The sequence below is a fragment of the Numenius arquata genome, chromosome 1, assembly GCF_964106895.1.
Source record: "Numenius arquata chromosome 1, bNumArq3.hap1.1, whole genome shotgun sequence".
Classification (NCBI taxonomy): Eukaryota; Metazoa; Chordata; class Aves; order Charadriiformes; family Scolopacidae; genus Numenius; species Numenius arquata.
The window spans coordinates 73,950,619-73,972,332 of NC_133576.1; the positions used below are offsets into that span (position 1 = coordinate 73,950,619).

The following is a 21,714-nucleotide window of genomic DNA, read 5'->3' on the forward strand; positions in this document are numbered from 1 at the left end:
CCAGCGGACAAGTTTGGTGGTGAACATATTTGCTCAGATAGGTAACTCACACATCACTCTGCTCTCCTGGGGCGGCTTCTAGCAGCAGCCGGCAGCGAAGCCCCTTTCCAGCATCCGAGTTTGCATGAGGGCCTGGCAGGGGAATGTGCTCCTCCGCCGCTCGCAGCCAGCATCAGTAAATCACAGCGTGACGGACTCACCGCCCCGCCGCTGAACTTTTAACTTGAAGCTCTAGCAGGGTGCTGAGTAGCTCCGGCTACATGACACGGAGCTGTGAAAGTAAATCACTTTGCTGGGAACAAGGGGAAGTCCAGCATATTGTTTTGCAGACTTTGCCTACAGCTTCTTTGCAGTATAAGCGTAGGATATATCCACCCGGGAAAGCAGTTAGAGAGGGAGATGGATTTCCATCGCAGAGCTCACCCTTACCCCATCCCAGAGGATGAAGAGGTTGCACACAAGGTCGCTCCTGATGCCCACAACTCCGCAGGAAATGAAGGCGAGAAACCGGTGTCAAAATTGCAACGTAGGCACAGTGACATAAAACTCTACAAAGAGTTTTGTGACTTTTATGCAAAATTGTAAGTTTGTTCTGTTCGGCTTCGGGGTGTAACTACGGTGACATTATTGGCATATTGTACATATTTATTTTATTATCTGAGCTCCAGGCAGGCTGTACAAGCCATTCTCTAATGCAACCTTTGCCACTGTTCTGCTTGATACTTTGCCAGTTGTAATCGTCAGCTAAAATTTGAGCAATTGCTTTAAACTTCATCATTAATTGCATCAGAAATTTTTATCAGCAGTTGAAACGGGGTTGGAATTTGTCAAGTAGTCTCTCTGACTTTAAGTTGTTTGCCTGTTATTTCTGCCAAACGGATAAACTGCTTCACTAATGTAGAAGTACTATGTACATTGCTGTTTTTTCATACATGATGTGTTTCAGATCTAAGTGAAGTATGTTTGCACACTAAGGAGGAAAGCCTTATGCGTTCATTTGGTTTTGCACTTTGTTTCATGTTTTTGCTTGGATTATACTGTGTGTCTGACAGCACTTAACATTAAATAATTTTTTAGTGTTTAACATCTTTAGTACTTCAGAACTGTTGAGGTGGTGATGAAAGATCCCGGTTTCCGTTGTGGTTTTTCTTCACTGTGATAAGGAGGATGGGTGAAGTGTCTGAGGGTTTCCCGCCTCCCCCCCCCCCCCCCAGAAAGCATACACAATCCATGAAGGCCATCAGAGAGCTTTATACTTAACCACTGTTTATATGTATGATCACTGCAGTTTGTCTGTAGGCTTGTCTGTTGGGATAGTATGAGATAGACCATTCTCTGTCTGATCTCCATAGTGAAACTTGCCCATTTGTCATGAATATTTGGGTAGCAGTTACTGTTTTCCTCTTCTGCAAAGATCTCGAGAGAGAGAGAAGAAAAATAATAAAAAAAAATCGCCAGCTAATAATAACTGGTCAGATGTGACCTTGTGTAGGGGTCTTCTGTGAGACAGTGTAAGAAATAGATAAAGCGCATTCCTTTTTGAACCACGTGCGAGATGTTTGCTTGTTCCCTCGGATGCTGTGAGAGGAAGGAATTCAGCCCCTATTGAACCTGGTGGGAACCAAGAGGCCTTACCCCGTGGTGGGAAGGGCTTGGTGTCTTGCAGAGGACTGAGGGCACAGCATGATATCTCTTTTCTGTAGCAAAATGTGTGTATGCATGCACATGTGCTTAAAATAATGTCAGTTGTTTAATAAGCTTCCAGACAGAAGTTTGAGTCAGTGGTTTTGTCAGCTGTGATCAGATTGTAATGAAAGTAGACTATTGCCCCCTATTTGCTCTCTGTGTCAGGGCAGAAAGGTGATCCTGAAAGGCATAGCTTTGAGAGTTTAGATATGAGTAAAAAAATGCTTGCAAAGGAAAAATCAAGTGAGCCCTTTTCTGTCACAGGAGTGTTTCATTAACTGAAACACAGCTGTACTGTCTGTTGCAGATGTAGACACGATCCTAGGGAAGTAGCTAATTCCTCTGACATTTTGCAGCTACTGCGCTGTCATTTTATGGTCATGAGCCTTTGAGAAGCAACCAAGGTTGCAGTTTGAGTAATTTTTGCGTTCCTGGCATGGGGTCACCAGCTTGTCTTGGCCTGCTTGTGGATTGCAGTGGGATAGCCAGAGCATTCCCACCCCTCCCCCTTGGTCCTGGACCGACACTGGCACACCGTGAGCTGATCTCTCTGAGATGAACCCTAACAAACCAACCAAAAATCCCATGACTTCTAACTAGTTTTGTAAAATTACTTCAAGCTATGTGAAGCGTATGTAAGGAATAATTGTTTGCCTGCTCTGGTTTTCAGGACTGTCTGCTAGATTAGATACCGTACACTCTTCCACATTGCTTAGCTAGAGCTTTTGAACCAATGCTGTTGTATATATTTTAGAATTAGGAACTATTTTGAAATTACCATTTATATTTTCCCATGTGATGCCAGTCCTCAACTGTTGTTAATATTTGCCCCTGTTTTCTGTAATTCTAATGTATTTTTTTGTCATTGTGATAGTACTTCTTGAATTGCCTGCCTTTTCTTATCATAAAAAGCCCGTAAATGTATCTGTAATAATGATGTTTCTGTTTGGTTTTTTTGAATTAATAGTTATTAGAGTGCATTGTGGGGATTTTGTTTGTAAAGTGTTTGGAAGCAGAGGGAAAAGGCGGTTTTATTTCTGAGGGGATGCCACAAGTTATTTAGTCCACTGAAAAGCTTGTGTTGAGTTGCCTAACATTAGGCTGATGCAGTTGGCTTTTGGGAAAAAAGAAGTGACACACAACCAGTGGTGTTGCCTATTTGGGCTAATTTTCTTTCTGCTTCTTTTTTTTCTATGACAGTAACATGGCGAACGCGCTTGCAAATGCCATCTGTGAGCGCTGCAGAGGTGGCTTTGCCCCTGCTGAGAAAATTGTCAACAGCAACGGTGAGCTGTACCATGAGCAGTGCTTCGTCTGTGCCCAGTGCTTTCAGCAGTTCCCCGAAGGGCTCTTCTACGAGGTAAGCCCTCATCTCGCCCCCCCGCCCCAAGCCTTTGCCTTGTGCCCTCCTCCTCATAGAAGAAGGAACTACAGGCAGATCAGTAGCTTAGAAAGTTCTGCGGTAAGAATAAGTGTCCGGAAAGATATACCAAGTAGAGAGAGAAAAACGCAGAAATGTTCCTCTGCCAGTTTGGAGGAGAGCAGTGTGTATAACCTTATTTAAATGTGTAGTCTCATGTTAATCAGAGCTGAGGAAAGAACTGCTGGAGATTTCTCTCTCAGTGCAGACTTTTCCCCCTGAAATCTGTCGAGACGAATCTCTATATGATACCAGAAATACAGAAAAAGCATACTTAGAGGAGAGCAGTCCTATGGAAGGAAATCCCAGCATCCTGCAGTCCATAGGAGGCTTATTGCTGAGTTGAGTGAGGCCAGCACGGCATGTGAAAAGTTGCTTGTAGAGGTGACCTGTAAGTCAACATGCTGAGACTGGGGTGTGCGGACATGCCAAACCCCTCAGCTATCTCAGGCACAAAGTGTCTTTAGTGAAAGCTTTATACTAGCTCATAAAATATGAAGTGACTGGTATAAGGAAGGGTAGAAGATGCGAGATAGGGAATCATTGGCTGAGAAATAAGGTTCTGCTCAAGTAGCTTGTATTCCAACGTATTTACAGTAGCAGTTACAGGATTTATAGAATCATAGAATTGCCTTGATTGGAAGGGACCTTTCAGATCATCAAGTCCAACCATCAACCTAACACTGACAAAAGCCATCACTAAACTATATCTCTGAGCACTATGTCTACCTGTCTTTTAAATACCGCCAGTGATGGTGACTCAACCACTTTCCTGGGCAGCCCATTCCAATGCTTAATAACCCTTTCAGTGTAAAAGCTGTTTTTAATATCCAATCTAAACCTCCTCTGGCGTAACTTGAGGCCATTTCCTCTTGTCCTATTGCTTCTTACTTGGGAGAAGAGACCGACCCCCACCTCTCTACAACCTCGTTTCAGGTAGTTGGAGAGAGTGATAAGGTCTCCCCTCCTTTTCTCCAAGCTAAACAATCCCAGCTCCCTCAGCTGCTCCTCATACGAATTGTTCTCCAGACCCCTTACCAGCTTCGTTGCCCTTCTCTGGACCTGCTTCAGCACCTCAATGTCTTTTTTGTAGTGAGGGGCCCGAAACCGGACACAGTATTCAAGGTGGGGCCTCACCAGTGCCAAGTACAGGGGGGCAATCACTTCCCTAGTCCTACTCATCACAGTGGTGGCCTGAAAAGGAAGGTAAACAGTGTGTTAAAAGCACAATCTCACATACAGTTTGCCATCCTTGTGGCAAGAGCACAACAGTTTGTCTTCCACGGTAGTATTTCTCATTTTACAGAACCATGGTCACGAGGAAAGGCTGAGCAAGGAGTGTGGATTGGAAGAGAGATTGGCAAAGGGGATTCCTGGGGTTTGCTGTCTCTCACCTTGTCTGAGGATCAAAAGGCTTTTCAGTGCTGTAGGGATAGTGTTGCACAAATTGTGGTAAATGAGCCACTAGTGTTCCATAAGACATCAAAAGGTGAGCTGCAAGGCAGTAATAATTAAAAAGACAACAAAACAAAACACCCTCTAGATACTTGTACATTACATTACAATTGTTAGTATATGCTGAGCTGCTGCCTGATGCAGGCATGTTGAGGAGTCCTGACATGTTAAGACCCGAGGCAAATATAAGGTGATACAAATGTTTTAAAACTATAATATTTGTAACTGTGTTAATAAAATTGTCTTAAAACAATAAAATGTATTTTATCTACATAATGAGTACTTATTCAGCCTTTTTCTGAATTCAGCCTTTCTCTTTTCAGTAGGACAATCCAGGGACATCTTTCAGAAAGCTGAATAGTTCTTTGTTTGAGATAAAAGCTTGAGAAATCCTGCTCTAGGCAGCCTGTATCTCCTAGAGGATGGAGGAGGACCACAATGGAAAGAAAGTCTTATGTTTTCACCTAATCCAAGAATATTACAATGTCTCTGTTGCTCACGAGGGCCATATCTGAATGTCCTTGGCAGAGGCCTGGTGGTGTTCAGATATATTGCATGTAGGCATTTTGTTTTCTACTGCTACCTTGTTAACGTTCATACTTGAATTGGTCTTTGAGCACGCTCTTACTGCAAAGCAATGCTCCCTGTTAAAGACAGTAAGTCAGAAGTGAGTGTCGATAGATTGTCCTGGGAATGAAAATAGCCTCATGAACTAAACACAGTTTTGGTTAATGTTGCTAGCGTTTTTTTTTTCAGGCTGGGTAGACATTTTGTTCTTGAGAAATGTTACATAGAAAATGGAAAGTTTCAGTTAAGAATAGACATTTTGCCACAGCTGTTACAGAGGTAAAATAATGTGATGAGGATTAAATAAATATGTGAATATTTGTGTGGCTTGAATTCACATCACCCTTCTGCCTTTAGTGTCTAGTGCCTTTCTAGTGTCCACCACAAGGTCTTTCAGTTTCTTCTCTACACCACCAAGTCTGTCTGCTGTTATTGAAGAGAGGTACTTTTTGGTCTGGTTAAGCCCTTTGACAGCCTCCAGGTGATGGCTCATAAATCTTACCCAGCCTTCCTCCCCCGTCTATACTGGCCTGTCCTGGGCATCTTCTAGTGACTGGAGAGGATATTGGTGGATATCCGTGCTGTCCCAGCCCTCATGCCTTTGGGGCTGTTTCAGCTGGGAAACCTGCGGCAGGGCATTCTCTTCTGTCTCTGTGCCCTTCAGGGTGTCCGTGCACATCCTGTGCTGCCAGAATGGCTCTCACTTAGCGCTGAAGTGGTCAGTGAAACGGTTGCAGTGGAAACCCCAGCATGTTTCCTGGTGGTGCTGCTCAGGGAGAAGGGCTGACAAGGCCACAGCTTGCTCTTCTTTCATTCAGCACCTTGGCATCAGTGTGGGGAACATACCCGGTGACAGCGTTTGGGGGAGAGGGAGGGACAGCCCTAAGCAGGCAGAGGATGGGGTCAGGTAGCCGATCCTCAGAACGTGGCTGACAGTGCTCTGAGGACTTGAGATAATCAAGTCAAGGTCACTGTCAAGAAATAGTGACTGGAGAAGACCAGCAGAAAGGATACCTTCCTCTGACTGGCTTAATGCACTCTTTGAGAAGATGGATGTGTTTGGAGGTGTGGCCAGGTAACGTGTTTTTCTGAGCAGGTTCCCTGTGGGTAAACACAGGCATTGTTGGTCACTCAACGTGACTTTGTATTTATTCTGTGCCTGGTTTAGCTAAGCTAGTGTTTCTTGGAAATGCTTTCCAGCTGGCTCTTAGCAATCGGGAAGTCAAATATTCTTCCTCTGCCTATCGCAAGCCTTGCCGAGTTCCCCTAGTTAGTCATTAAGCTGCTTATCACGTTTTCTGTCAAACGCTGCCATGATAAGCTTTCACGCTCTGTTCCATGAGTAGGGGCTGAACTAGTCGGGCTACACAGGAAGAAATGCCAGTACAGGTCTCCTGCCCCACGGGATGTGTCTCCAGGCTGCTTGCAGGGACCCCCATCAGCACAGGTCCCCGTGGTTTGGCATTGGAGCCGAGCCACATGCATGCACAAGCAGTGCCACGCTGAAGCAGTGCCCATCTGCAGCTGGGAGTTCACAGTGTAGCAGGAATTTTGTTGATGTCCTCCTAAGCCTGTGTTAGAAATGATAATATGGATTGGTAACCAGCCGGTGTTGGTCCTGTTGCATAAGGATGTAAGCAAGAGCTGGGTGCCTAATGTTGCGTGGGACCTGCTGGGGTTTATTTGTGTTCCAGTTTGCCCGGTATCGTCAGTTTAGCATGTTTTCTTATGCACTCAGCCTAAACAGAAATTAGCACAAGCACATGCTGGCAGAGTTTCAGAGTTTCTGCTTTGCCATCAGACTTGAAGTGATAGATAGCAATTCTGGTCTGCTTTTACTCCACTACCTGGAAGCTGTATATTCCCTAGAGTTGCTGTTGCAGAGTCCTAGAACAGGTAGAAGACCACAGTCCTGTACTAATAGCAGCAGAACAGCTGGCTTAATTGGAGAGCTTTGGCAGCAGTGTGCCCACAGGGACAGGTTGGCCCCACTGTAATCAGTCAGCGAGCATTTCCTCCAACCACCCACCCTCTTGGGTCCAGGAATGGCTTCTTGATGCTAGAGGTTGCCTGTCTCTGCCACTGGGGAGTGCAGGCACCTAACCTTCAGACAGGGGAGGTTAGGAGAGATGACTCCTACTCCTGGTCCAGCTTTAAGTTAAGAGCCTCTTGCTGGGTGCTTTCAGAAGAAGCCCAGCCTGCTCTGTCTGCATTGTGCTGGGGTGAGGGAGATGGAAGGGCTTAGAAAGGTGCATCCCACAATAGAAGAAATACAGCAAAATCCTTATGGAGTACTCACAAGAGCTATAATTGGGGAATCTGTATTGCTATTATTATTGTTGTTGCTGCTGTTGTTGTTGTTGTTATTATTATTATATCATAAAATAAAATGGAATGGCACGTGACTTTTGTCTCTTGAATGAGATGGGAGTTCTTTTCAGTTTTGGGGTTTTTCTAAGATGTTTGTAATAACCTATAGGAAGATGAAAGGAAGATGCAGCTGCAATGTGCTTGTCAGATTTGTTTCTATTCCAGTTGCACCTGGAGTGTTTTCTTAAAATGGGCATTACCAGAAACCACCTTAGAGGAGGGGGTCTTTAAAGACTCAGTTTTTGAGCGTGTCTTTCCACTAGGTCAGCTAAAACCATAGAGATCAGCTGGAGGTTATGTCGTGGTGAAATGTTCTGTGCAGAGTCATTTAACTCATGGACCTCCAGCATACAACAGTCAAATGACCTTGCTTTTAAAATACGTGCTATGGAATTTGGTATAGAAGCCCAAGGCTTTCTCTGACAGATAAGCTGCTGGGTCGTCCACAAAAGGCAGCACAAATTAGCTGAGAAGGTTGAAAATATAAACAAGACTGAATGGTAACCAACCTGCCTGCCTGACGCGAACAAGAGGAGAAGAAAACCTGTTCGGTCTGCCCAGATCTGTTAGATGTTAGAGCATGTGCCGGTTCTGAAATCCAAGCAAACCTAAGTATCTCCCATTGGACCTCCTGTTTACACAAAACAGGAAGCTTTTGGATTTTTTTCAGTTTAAAAAGGATTTTATCCAGCAGGAAGCAAGCACAATTCTCAATGAACCAGTAATTTCCATTACTCTTTGAGACAGTAATAGCCCTCTGTATCGCAATTTAATAAATAAATCTCCAATTTAGAAAGTCATCTGTTTTAGAGTATTACACTGGAAAAAGACTTGATAAATTGCTAGCAGAAACTTCCGGAAGAGTTTGTATCAAGCACATGTCTTTCTGTTCCTAGTAGGTGTAATTCAGGTTGGGCACAGGAATTAAGTTTCTGATCTCAAGTATCCAGTGACTTCTAGAGTGTTTCATTAGATCCCTATCCTGCCACTGACTCTGTATGTTGCACAAATAATTACTCTACTTACATTGTATTTGATCCTTGCAATTTCATAGTATAAAACAGGCTATCTTGAAGGACTTTGCTGTATTTTCTGTCTGTGCACCAAAACTTTATTTGTGGGTAGTTATTTTATGCTATTTGCTCTGTTTGTGTTAGACCCAGTAAAAAGGGAGTGGGGTTTCCTGCTGTCCCCCTTTTTCCAGTGTTTTAAACTGAGACATTCAAATCCAAACATTTCATAACATTCCTATTATTGTCTGTCTGGTTTTGACATGCTAGTTGGCGTGTGTGTCTAGTAAAGATGTGCCTGAAGGTATCTAAACATTTCCCTTCATTTCAGGACATACTTGCCTGCATGTTTTTACATATTCTCCAGCTAAGTTGCTAATGCAGTGCTGTAGAACTTTTTTGTTGCCATATGTGTTTTTTTTTCTATGTGAGCTTGAACTGCAGCTGAACTTCTCTAAGCTGTGAGAAAATTCAGATCCAAATCCAAATCCCTTAAGATTGCTTCCCTATTTCATCTAGTCAATGTAGTGAACTTTGATCCTTAAAATCTGGACTAGATGAGCTTAAGGGTCTTTTCCAACCTAAATGATTCTATGATTCTATGAAACAGGCATTATGAAAGCAAAGTCTTATTTGCTGCTATACAGCCACGTTTGGGCTGTATTGCTCCATAAATTGCAAATATTTCTGTCCCTGGGTGTTCTTCCTCCCCCGTACTTGCTTCCTCCGATATGCTGCGCCATTCCTGCAGGAAATGTAGAGTGGGGAAGAGATCAAATGGGTTCAGGGAAAATGCTTCCCTCCAGGAAAGGTTTTTGTAAGCTAATTTCCTGCCCAGAAGTTGCTCAGTTGCATCAGAGTGTCAGCAGTCTGTAAAAATTCAGATGTCTCTTGTGATGTAAATGGGTGGCGAAAAACGCCTTACACCCTCAGCGGCATTAGAGGAATGGTGTGCTATTAACGCTACATACTAACTAGTAGCTGAATTAAGGTGGGTGCATTTAACGCCTAGCACATGGTCTGGTTTTCTGTGCAGCCCCTCATGTTTTACTACCTAATTGCATCTGGAAACAAACAGGTAAGTTATTGCATTTACGTTAAGGGCATGCTCCTCATCCCTCTAACGCTCAGATTTTTTTCCGTTTGCAGTTTGAAGGGAGGAAGTACTGCGAACATGATTTTCAGATGCTTTTTGCCCCTTGCTGCCATCAATGTGGTAAGTTTTACATCGAGGTGAAACACTTCACGCTGATCTCAAATGGGAACATCACCGGGGAAGATGTGCAACCTTTGTGTATCTTCTCTGATAGATACACAATAGATAGTGGCCCGGTGCAGCTGAGCATCTGAACTTCCAGAATGTACTAGACTTCAGAGAATTTGGGGGGCTGCCTTCCCTAAAGTTCATCAAAGAATGGGATTTTTTTTTTCTAAAAAAAAGAAATTGTGCATTATTAGAGTGAGTAGTTTAGCTGTTGAGCCAATAAACAGACCATTCATGACTCCTGGTTATATACATCTACATGCATGTGCTCCTGCATCTGAAACCCTACAACAAGTCTTTGTCATCTGCTTTGACTACTGTAACCCACCCATGCTGTCCTACTCCAAAGAAGCGGGGACAGTCTTTATCATGTAGTGTTATAATCAACTGATGGGCCAGTTGGTCTCCCTTTGTATTTTTGAAACAAATACCTTTAAGGCTTCAGTGTCTGATGTCAACCCTATGTAACACCAAGTGCCACATTTGCCACTCTTGATGTAAATGCTTGCATGTTTGCTGCGCTGTAATCATTTGCATGGGTTTTTTTACCACTGTGTGTGACGCATTGTGCTCAGGCAGGGCTGGGAAGTCATTACTTGACTAGTGCTTAAACTGGCCTGGAAGCTTTTGTGTTTATGTGGCACCTTGACAAGGTGCTGCGGCTTTCACTTACCTCAGTGAGGCTTTCCCCATGTAGAAGGAGGGGTTGAACTCCAAGGGAGAGGGAAGCAGATGTTATGGACCTTTGCATTTAAAGCTGTGGATGTGAACAAACTCAGGAGGAGGAGGAAAGGGTCAGTGGTGATTTCTAAGGAGCTATACTGCCTATCTCCAGGGTTTCTCTTGCTCAGCCAACAGAGCTCCCACTGCTCCTGCCCTGGCTCCTTGTAGCACCAGCTCCCTTAAAACCTCCCCGAGGTCCTATGCAGAGCTGGACTTTGCCACTGCTTGGATTTAGTAAGCACAGCCAAAATTGATGGGGCTGTTGTCAGTGATGAGGCCTCGAGCATACCTGACATTTCTGGAGTCCATTGGGTTTTGTTCTTGAAAAGCTGCAACTTCATGGGAGCGCCACAGAGTCGCATGCTGGATCATCCACATCCGTTACCTGCCCAATTGCTGGCTTTTGGCAGCTGTTTGAGTTGTACCTTCTCCAAAGCCAGGATTCAGCCTCCCACGGCACTGGGAAGCTGAGCTCCCAACACATTTTAGGCAGAGCCTTTGCATGGCTCAGGGGCCTTGGCTACAACGTCTGCATAGAGAGTGACTAAATCACGTCTGTGGTGGACATGGCTCCACTGCCTGTGCAGTACAGTCACACCATGTATGCAAAACAGTAGTTCTCACACTATTTTTTTAATGTTTCGCAGGACAGGACTCTTGGTGGTAGGCCAGAAGTCATGTGTGTTAGATTGACTGTTCTGCAGCTTCACTGCGGCTTTGTGTTTTGACTCCGTGTTTTCTTCTTTTCTGCAGGAGGTCCACAGCCACCCAAGCTCAGTTCTGTTGTGCTTTGAGTGTAGAGCCCCTTCAAGGCTTGGTCCTAGTGGAGTAGGAACCAGTACTATGTACATGACAAGTTAAAATTGTCATCTTCTAAAATAAGAGAAGGAAAAAAATGATTAGGACATGAGAAAGCTGTATTACATAAAGAACTCCATATATTTCTTAACAGCTTGAGAACAGATAAGTAAAGGAGGAGGGACTGAAAAAGGATGACTGCAGAGAGGTGGTGGAGTGTGTGTGTAGAAGGGCTTGTATGTAAAGAACAGAAGATCCTCCATCAGCATGGATGTTTTCTTCTGACCCATGGCAAAAAAAAAACCCCAAAAACCCAAATTCTAGAGTTTAGAGCAAGAACTGTGATACTGAAAGCAATGTATCCTACCAGGTTTGGAGGGGAGGAAGTGGATGATGCCGTTGTAGAAATTTGATTGTGGGTTGCTTTTAACTTTGTCTAGCATGGTTTTTTACATCCTGGTGTTGTGTTTCTTACAGGTGAGTTCATTATTGGTCGTGTTATTAAAGCTATGAACAATAGCTGGCACCCAGAGTGCTTCTGCTGTGATATCTGCCAACAAGTACTGGCTGATATTGGATTTGTCAAGAATGCCGGCAGGTAGATCTTCACCCTTCCTTCTGTTTACTGATCATGTATAAAATGAACTAAGAGGGAGCACTGAGAGGTTTTGCTTCCTGAAGCTTTCCAGCTGAGGTGGAGCAATTGAAGCATCTTCTGTAGGGAAAAGGTCTAAGAGTGCATCACAAAACTGAGTATCTTATAATATACACTTAAAATATTAATGGTTTACCTACTTCAACAACAGATTTCTCAGCAAACATGTTTTCTACCTAGTAACATTTTTGGGCCATTGTGATACATAATAAGAGAGAAACCATTCAGATACATAAGCATTGTTTTTATTTTTTAATATCAGTTTTTACTTTCTTTTTCAAACTTGGGTTTTGAATTTTTGTCTAGTTTAGCACCTTATTTATTAATAATAGCTTTATGTTCAGTGGGACACTTCACAGAATAGGATATTTTTACCAGCTGTGATCACAAGGATGTTTTACAAGTGGCTTCCATGGCCATTGGCTTCATGTATATAATACGATATACACAGTTATTTACAGAATTAGAACCTGTATGGTCATACAGCTTCCAATCTAAATTTTTTAGATCTTGAGAGTAAACCATTCAGCTATGAGAATCTGTCATAAACTTTGTTTTCTGTGTTTCAACACATCTTAAATTCAAACGAGCTGAAGAAATTATATCCCTGTGGAGACAGAAAATAAAATGATAGCCCTCACTTCCCTGAACTTGGTTTGCCTAACAAGGAAATTGTTTTAAAGACTGTTTTCCCTCCAAAAAGGGCTGATTGAAATGAGATTCTAATAGATTTTTTTGTTTATATTTTGCACTGAAGTACGTGGTACCACTACTTACCTCTCTTTTTTGTGCTGTTTCAGACATCTCTGCCGTCCTTGCCACAACCGGGAAAAAGCCAGAGGCCTGGGAAAGTACATTTGCCAGAAGTGTCACGCCATTATTGACGAGCAGCCTCTCATATTCAAAAATGATCCTTATCACCCTGATCACTTCAACTGTGCAAACTGCGGGTAACTTGAGTTCTGCAAAAGAAAACAGGAAAATGCTGGGTTTATTTGCTTCATTGATTTACATCTTAAAGTGAAAACCTGTCCTGTACAAGCGACAAGAGGGGTGGGGTTTGGGTGCCTTGCGGCCAGATGTGTGTTACTGCTTTTGGGATGGTGGCGTTGGGTCTTTAGTTCAAACAACAGCTGACCTGTAGGCGAGTAAGGAAAGGTTGGACTCTGGAGGACAAGGTGGTACCGTACAAAATGTGAGGAACAGACACAGATAATAGTTTCTGTCGCAGTGAAATGAGAGCTTGTTATTCTGCTCCAAGAGGAAGAAAAGCAGTCTTCTTTGGCTGCTTGAGTAACCGTCTTGCCTATGTTGTTTCTTTTTAGTTGAGAGGCATGCAGACTTTGTGCTCTCCTCCTAAGGCCTGTCTTTTTCTTAGAAGCTTCCCCCAACCTCATTTTATCAGCTTCTGCAACTGCAGTACATGAAGCTCTACATTTCCACATCCTGCACTGATGCAGAGATCAGGGGGGAATTGCAGAATATAGCCCGGATTATTAGTTGTTTATTTCTGATGCAAAGGAATCTATCATTTCAGTGTCATGGCAAAGGCTGATTTGAATAACAGCGTGGTGGTGTGTCAGCGGCAGGCTGTTGAGAGCATTAGTGAGTTACAGTCCCATTTAAAGCTTAGCTGTTCTCAGTATTCTAACCATGCAAATTACTAAAAAGTAGAGTATATGAGATTCTGCAATTGGCAATGAATAAATGTAACTAGCTCCTGTGGGTCCGTAGTTTTCTTTCTCTGAAGTCTAATACAACAGGGAAGATGTAGCTAGATGCAGAGGACTACATTTTACTTTCAGTTACAGTTATGTAAATCTAAAAGAAACTGGTGATGAGTACCAGAATACAAACCAAACGTGTCTACAGCTTGTACACATGTATTTGTGCTATGTAACCAGAATGTAGAATGACAATAGCTCAGTAGCTGTTTTCAGAGATTTAGTGTATCTCGCTTAGCAGCCTGTTCTCAGTTTATTGTGGACTTCATCAGTCTACAACTATGTTGAACTATGTCATATTTGCTGCTGCTGCATTACTGTAGCACAAATACAATTTCTAAAACAAATGCTAAAAATTATATTTTTTTTCTTTTCAGAAATTCCAGAGTTGACATGGTGCAGTGCCTTTATTCATGCTCTCAATTCATTAACTTTTGAACAGGAAGGAGCTTACTGCTGAGGCTCGTGAGTTGAAGGGAGAATTATACTGCTTACCCTGCCATGACAAAATGGGGGTCCCCATCTGTGGGGCATGTAGAAGACCAATTGAAGGCCGTGTGGTGAATGCTATGGGCAAACAATGGCACGTGGAGGTAAACATCAGATGATATATATTGTCTTTTACAAACATAAACATTATCTGGGATTTTGCTGATCAATTTCAATGAAAGGATTAGCAAAATATGGAGTAATGGTTAGTAAATGCCTTCTCCTAATCCCATCTTCAGCCTTCTTGTGGCTGGTCTTCTGCTGGAAAATAGGAGTTATTTCCTACCTGACAGAGAGCTTTGACTGTGAAACTAAAACCAGTAATCAAAGGAAGCGCTGTGAGGTCCTTACAAAAGAAAATGTCAGTGTGCAAAGCAGTACATGTGGAAAGGCGGTAAATTCTGTAGCAACCACAGTGTTACGGAGCACCATAATACCCTTATGTCTTCCATAGTCACCTGTCATGTAAATATCTCTAAAGCACTTTATGTGAGAGTTGGTATTTCAAGGCCATGTAAAAGATTTAGTTCCACATCTTCCATTTGAATTAGGAAGATGAACAGTCTATTCCTTTTTATGTTCTGAAAATCTCCTCCAGCAAATACTTTCTTCACAAGAACATAATGTTGGTGCACATTATTTAAAATCTCTTAATTTTGTTCACTGATAACATATAAGAATCCCTTTGCTTGATTTTTTTTGGGGGGGTGACTTTGGATTGAAGTGTTGAATACATTAAAAGGAGCCTTTTTTCTGTGGTCTAAAATGTACAAAGTTTTAATTCTCATTTTCAAGATGGCCCAGCTAGCTCACTAGACTTCAGTCATGTTCAGTACTGGCCTCGGCTGGTTTTCTTTCCAGAAAAAAAAATACCATTACTTCCCAATAAACCAAAAAAATGTATGTCATTTTCTTTGTAGCATTTTGTTTGTGCAAAATGTGAAAAGCCATTCCTGGGTCATCGTCATTATGAGAGAAAAGGCTTGGCATATTGTGAAACCCACTACAATCAGGTAAGGTCGCATATTTTTTTAAAATGGCATTAATTGGTAAGTTAATGAATTGGTTTTATTAGAGAAGGAAAACTCTGGACATTCTTCTGTGCTCTTCTGGGCACCTGTGGGTATAATGCCAATTAGTTGATGTTACGTTGCAGTTAATTTATATGGGTTTCTCTATACATCGGTCTGGTACTGAGAAAGAAAACTGCAGGTATTTCACAAAGGCTAGCCGGGACAATCAGTATCGAGTTGTTCTTCAAGCTTAGTCGTACTTAAGTAGAGCTGTTACGAGCTTTTACATGTCTGTGAGGTCAGAGCAGCTAATGACACCCAGTCTTTCCCAAGAAGCTAAAGAAGACTTGCCACTCAGTAGCTGCGGTTTGAGACGAGGCCCTAGTGAGTTGTGTGGTTTTCCCTACAGCTGCTACCCTGAGATGACTGTGTGTTAACATAGGCTGCATCACCCGGCTCATTCATTAGGTTGCTAAAGACTGCGAAAACTACATTTGTCAGAGGACACCACCTAGTGACCGCTTGCATTTGTATAATGAGAGCCCCTGAGGGAGCTGGGGCTGTTCAGCCTGGAGAAAATGAGGCTGAAGGGAGACCTTATTGCTCTCTACAACTTCCTGAAAGGAGGTTGCAGAGAGGTGGGGGTCGGTATCTTCTCCCTAGTCACAGGCGATAGGACAAGAGGAAATGGCCTCAAGTTGTGCCAGGGGAGGTTCAGATTCGATTTTAGGAAAAATTTCTTCACCGAAAAGGTTGTCAAGCATTGGAACAGGCTGCCCAGGGAAGTGGTGGAATCGCCGTCCCTGGTGGTATTTAAGAGATGGGTAGACATGGTGCTTAGTGATATGGTTTAGCGATGGCTTTTGTCAGTGTTGGTTTGATGTTTGGACTCGATGATCTGAAAAGTCCCTTCCAACCTAGACAATTCTGTGATTCTATTTAGGAGTTATATACCGTGGTACCATCTCTTGCCAGACTCCCTTGATTGTGTAGTCCAGCACCGCCACGTATAAACCTTTTTATTTGAAAGCCATCTGCATTGTGTCATGTCCACCTCTTTGCTTGTATAAATACAAGACCATGGGTTACATCTGGGAGATGTAAGGCATCTGTTAATTACAGATGGATTCTGAATTTGTCAGTGATGAAGGGCAGATGATTGAAATGTTGCTGGCATACTTGTAGACAGTAAATGCCGTGACATTAGTAGTAATAGTGTTGCAGCCATCATGGAGCAAGTACATATACCAGACATGAGCTGTATGTCGAGTGAATGTCTTTTACTAGGTTAACTACTGCAGTTAGAAAAAATAATTTTGAGAACTTCTTAATTGTTACATTGTGGACAAATGTTAAGCTTGGAAATAGAATGAATAATTTTTGGCCTGAATTTCCTTTTTTTTTTTCTTTTTTAAATAAAAATAACATTTATTTACAGTTTTTTTCCAGAAACAGCAGTATGTTGTTCTAGTCATGCATGTTAAGTCCAAATGTTAAATTGGCTGATTAGTAATGATGATCGTGTGACACCGGCTGCTGTATTTCAAATGTTCAGGATTAGAGAAATGTTAAAATAAAACAAAATTGTATTTACAGAGGATCAAACAGATGTAAACAAATGTTTTCACCTTTAATATTGTAAAGACTTTTTGTGATGAGATGATGCAAAATGTACTTGGAAAACCAAACCAGACTTGCCAGCATTCTTTTCATTTTACTGAAATAAATAGGAAAGCTATTGTGCTCATCAGCTGAAATATAGTTATTTTGTTAGAGAAGCTTCCCTCGATAAAATCATTATATTAAAAACTCATTACTTCTCTTTTGTCTTCAGCTATTCGGTGATGTTTGTTTCCATTGCAACCGTGTGATTGAAGGAGATGGTAAGCACTTTTCTAACTGTTCCCTTAATGTTCCTTTCTGATAGAAGTTCTCTTTAAAAGTGGAGCTAAGGGGAAAGCAGCTCCCTGTGGAATTCTTGATTGTTCTCATTAAAGCAAAAACCGCCATTGTCTTGATCAGAAATTGGGTTAGAGCTCATTAGTCAGAGACCAAATGGTGTTTCATGATGGTGTGGAAGACCACCCAGTGACTGCAGAGAACTGTGGTCAACTGGAAACCCTTTAATAACATGCAAAGGCCAGGGATGCTGGGAGATGCACAGAGGTGGCTTCCTGCCCCACCAGCTTCAAAAAAGAACCCAGGCAAGGGCGAGGATGACCGCACAGGCATCTCCTCAACAAATTTAGAGATCATGAACCAAATTTGAAAAAGTATTTAGATGCTGCAAGATGTAGGTGGGCACTCTAAGGGATTTTTTTAAAGTGCCTAGTTTCCATTATTTCAGTTTGGTTCCTAGAGATACCTACCTGTCTGTCACAGGCACCTGTCTTTTGAAAATCTAGGTTGATGATAATGTCACAAAACCAGGAAAGACTGTGTTTGGAAAGATGTGTCCTATAAAGGCAGAACTGGATGCAAGTGTTTTAAGTTCGGGATTTTTTTTTTTTTTTTGGGGAGGAAGTGTTTTCAAGGGTTTTTTTTGGACAACCAGCTATGCTAAAATGCCAAAAAAGCAAATTATTCTACCTGAAATAATCCAACATTGTTATGTGCTTGAAGTAAATACTGTAATATTACGTGTTAGCCTCACGTAAGCCAAAGCCATTAGCAAAGTGGGAGGAAACCTCTAGCATGTAAAAAGAGACATAAAGTAGTTTACAGTCATGTAAATATAGGGTGGGACGTACATTCCAGAGATGTGCTTTCCCCACATTTTCTGGACTGGACTATACCTGCAGAACGACAATCCAGAACACCTTGGAGGAAACAGTGTTCTCCTTTTCATTAAAATCCTACTAGAATGAGCAGAACTGGATTGTGAGGTGAATGAATAAATTCAGCCATGTCTGATAACTACATTTCTGTATGTTTCTAATGTTACACCACATAATCTGACACGCATATTGTGCGTTTCGGTCTCTGAACTGAAGAGAATGTGGTGTAATGCAGTAATTTTTTTATTTTCAACGTACATCTTCAATTATTTTACATTTCTGCTTTCATTTCTGCACACAAATTTGCCACTGCTGTCACAAATTATAAGTATCCAGTATTGTTCTCTCTCTGGTGAAACAACCATCTGTGGCAGCAGTTTTTCAAGAGGGTGTCTATGACTGTTACAGAGGTTGCTTGGGAGCGAAGACTTTCACCTGACTATTATTGTTTTAGCAAGCAGTGGAACAAATATGCTTCTGTGGATGTGCTTGCCCCGTGGTGCAGGAAAAAAACCACCTCGGCGTCACAATGCTCTGGTTCTGTTTGTTGTTGACAAAATGCTGTGTTTTATGAGAAAACCACTGTCCTGCGTCTTCTAACTTAGATTAAGAAGAAAAGCAGATTTTGGCAGGGAAAAGTGGAAAGGTACATTGAAAGACAGGAACAACAGCAAAGGGATTGAGATACAGAACAAAGAGAAAATAGTTACTTTCTCTCCAAAGCAAAGAATAAAAATATATCCAAATTTGTCCTGATTAAGTAATTTATCCCACAAGTCCATAATTTTTTTCACCTTAGTAGTGCTTATTTACCTGTGTCCTGACTGTTGGCTTCAGGTTATTTTTTCAGCCAGGCAGGTCCTACTGTTGGTGGCACTGTGGTCTGACCAGGAGCTGGGAAATGAAACCAAATGAAAACATAAGCACTTCCTTGCTGGATTCCTGATTAGGTTGGAAACCCAGCCTCATAAAACAGTTGCCAGAGGTCAGCATGCTGTGAGATGAGGTGGAAGCAGGCAACAGGAGGCAGAAATAGGCTAAACTGGTCTTGCTGGTGAACACAGAGCTGTATGTGCCCTCAGAGACAGCTTTATCCATGCTTCACAATCCTGCTATGCTACACTCAGGTCTGCCTTCCTAGCTGTGCCACGTTATTGTTACGGTCCTTAATACTTGACAGAAGAATCAAATGACTGTTTTTCATGCCTCAAGAATGTGGAAGCTTAAAATTGTTATAATACCTTTTTTTTTTTTTTTTTAATTTTCTGTAATGCTAACAATTTCTTTTTTTTTCCTATCCTAGTTGTGTCTGCTCTGAATAAGGCATGGTGTGTGAACTGTTTCGCTTGTTCAACTTGCAACACTAAGTTAACACTCAAGTAAGTTTATCAATAAGTGTGATGCCTTCAAAACATATCAGTGGTTGTCTGATGGTGTGGTTATATAAAGTGTAAATGTTGCTATTCTGCAACTGTTACGGTATGAAAAACATACAAGGAGCACTAAGAAAGTATATGCATCTTTCTTCCTCTTGCTCCACTTACTAATTTACATCTCTTTCAGCTGTCTGTTCAGGTCTTCCTTCAGTTAGTCTTCTTAACTCTTCTCCTTTTCTGTCCTTTATTTTCTCTGTGTTTAACTCTAAAGGGATAAGTTTGTTGAAATTGATCTAAAACCTGTCTGCAAACACTGTTACGAGAAAATGCCAGATGAATTTAAGCGACGACTTGCCAAGCGGGAACGTGAAGCAAAGGACAAAGAGAAGCAGAAAAAGAAAAAGCCAATCTGTTTGTAAACTTTTTTTCCTTCTCACCACCACCTCTGCTCCTTTCTTCTTTGGTCAGTGCTAAGGATGCTTTTATTTTAAGTTTTTGCATGAATTTATGGCAGTCAAACCTAAAATATTTTTCACACAACTGCAAACTTGAAATATTAACTTGTTATTCCGTTATGTTATGTTTAGTCTGTTTAGCTCTACAATTAGGTTTGAAAGGCTTTTTAAATGACACGGTTATTAAAAATGGACATTTGGGTAAAAACGGCGTAACTCACTCAACAGGGTATCATAATTACTGTCTACAATGTATAACCTTGTGAAAGTAACTCCATATATATGTGTAAATTGCAGTTCTAATTTTTTGCCTGTGCACTTTTAATAGGATATTTTTAAAAATTTTTTTCGCTTCCCCTGCTGCTAAAACTTCATCTGTTTTTCATTTTGTCGTTTTAGGAATAAATTTGTTGAGTTTGATATGAAGCCTGTCTGCAAAAAGTGTTATGAGAAGTTTCCTCTAGAGCTGAAGAAAAGACTGAAGAAACTAGCTGAAACTTTGGGAAGGAAGTAAAGACTTCACCTGCTCTCTGCTTCCCTTGTGAAAATCTTATATATATTACTTGGGGAGGGGGACTGATTTGAGGTTGCAATCAGACAACAAATGATGAGTATGCCAGAAGGGGATCAAATCGAAATATCTTAAGATTCTCTGCTCTCTGTACATGTACATGTACGCTTATTTGTTGATAAACAGACCATACTTCCAAAATAAATTAAATACTAGCTCACCTGAAAGGTTTCTGACCCTGATAATGCAGTTGAGCTGATGCAAGCGGCCCATTCTGCACAGCAATCTCTGCGGAAATTTATAGAGACAGAAAATTTGCTTGTGAATGAATACCTGTAAAAACAAACTGTGCAAATGTGTCCAACCTTAGGGGCATGTATTGTCATTTATATTAATGAAAATATAAACCTTCAAATTAAGCATGCACACAAAACTTGCCCAAGTCATGTGACTTAGGCAAGAAACCAACATACTTTGCCTCATGGAAAAATTCACGCTTGGATTTCAGGCCAAGCCATCTCATTAAAGGAGCCTTGTTTCAGATGGTTTGAAAAGTATCAGATTTCTAAATACAGTCACTGTGCAAATGGCCTGCTTCTGATAGATTATGCTTACATGATGAAGCTTTATACATCAGGCTTAGCATGAAATACCTATATAAAATGTATATTCCTATTGCAAGAAATGAGCATACTCAGAACTACTTGAATTTTGCTATATTCCACTCAAAATAACACATTAACTTTTATATATGCTTTTGCATTCTATTTACTTTTTGTGCCTTATTCTGCTGGACCATACATAACAGTGTTCCATTAAATATATATATATAGTTTTATTTTTTATTTCATATTTTTATGCAGAAACTATATACAAGGTATTTTCAAAAGATAACATAACTTTGCCTTAATTATACAGCATGTGAAAAGTATTTTATTTCAAATGTGAACATTTGAGCTTAAAACAGCTTCTAGACTTCCTTAATTTTCAGAACAACACTGAAAATGCGTATTTCAATTAACTGGCAATATTACTTTTACACCTATGAGTGTAAATATACAAGGTTTGATCCTGCTGGGATCTATTTCTTTAGCCATCCTCAAGAACTGAGCTCACAAATCATCAGAATTCCTTGTAACCTTCACTTAATTGTTTTATACTATTGACTTTGACCATGTGAATCTGTTTTTTCCCTTTCTTATAGAAAATACAGCTACTTAGGGCTTCTTGATGGTACTACATTACGAAGTACGCAAACATTTTTGGTTTTGTTTTTGTTTTTTTTATATTAGTGACTTAAACGGATTTTATGTAATTACCTCATAGGAAGTAAAATTTTCTTTCCTGTTTATGAAAGATTAGTTGCTTTAAAACATCTGCTTTCCAGTGTCATCAATAAAGGCTATGGTATTAAACCTTGT

The 21,714-nt window shown here is 41.3% G+C and overlaps 1 protein-coding gene across 6 annotated transcripts in view; it reads left to right on the plus strand.

The window, feature by feature from the left end:
* Positions 1–21,714, plus strand: part of LIMS1 (LIM zinc finger domain containing 1) — a 77,646-nt gene extending 55,932 nt beyond the window's left edge. For 3 of the 6 annotated variants that reach the window (XM_074157128.1, XM_074157136.1, XM_074157119.1), the window contains exons 2-10: positions 2,887–3,046; positions 9,658–9,724; positions 11,771–11,891; positions 12,749–12,898; positions 14,115–14,265; positions 15,082–15,174; positions 17,009–17,057; positions 19,255–19,330; positions 20,182–21,708. In XM_074157128.1, the coding sequence (XP_074013229.1) occupies positions 2,887–3,046; positions 9,658–9,724; positions 11,771–11,891; positions 12,749–12,898; positions 14,115–14,265; positions 15,082–15,174; positions 17,009–17,057; positions 19,255–19,330; positions 20,182–20,296 (982 nt within the window). In that variant the 3' untranslated portion in view covers positions 20,297–21,708. Of the gene's footprint in view, positions 1–308; positions 582–2,886; positions 3,047–9,657; positions 9,725–11,770; positions 11,892–12,748; positions 12,899–14,114; positions 14,266–15,081; positions 15,175–17,008; positions 17,058–19,254; positions 19,331–19,598; positions 19,791–20,181 lie in introns of those variants that run through there. The other 3 variants (XM_074157094.1, XM_074157110.1, XM_074157103.1) reach the window with 3 other exon arrangements.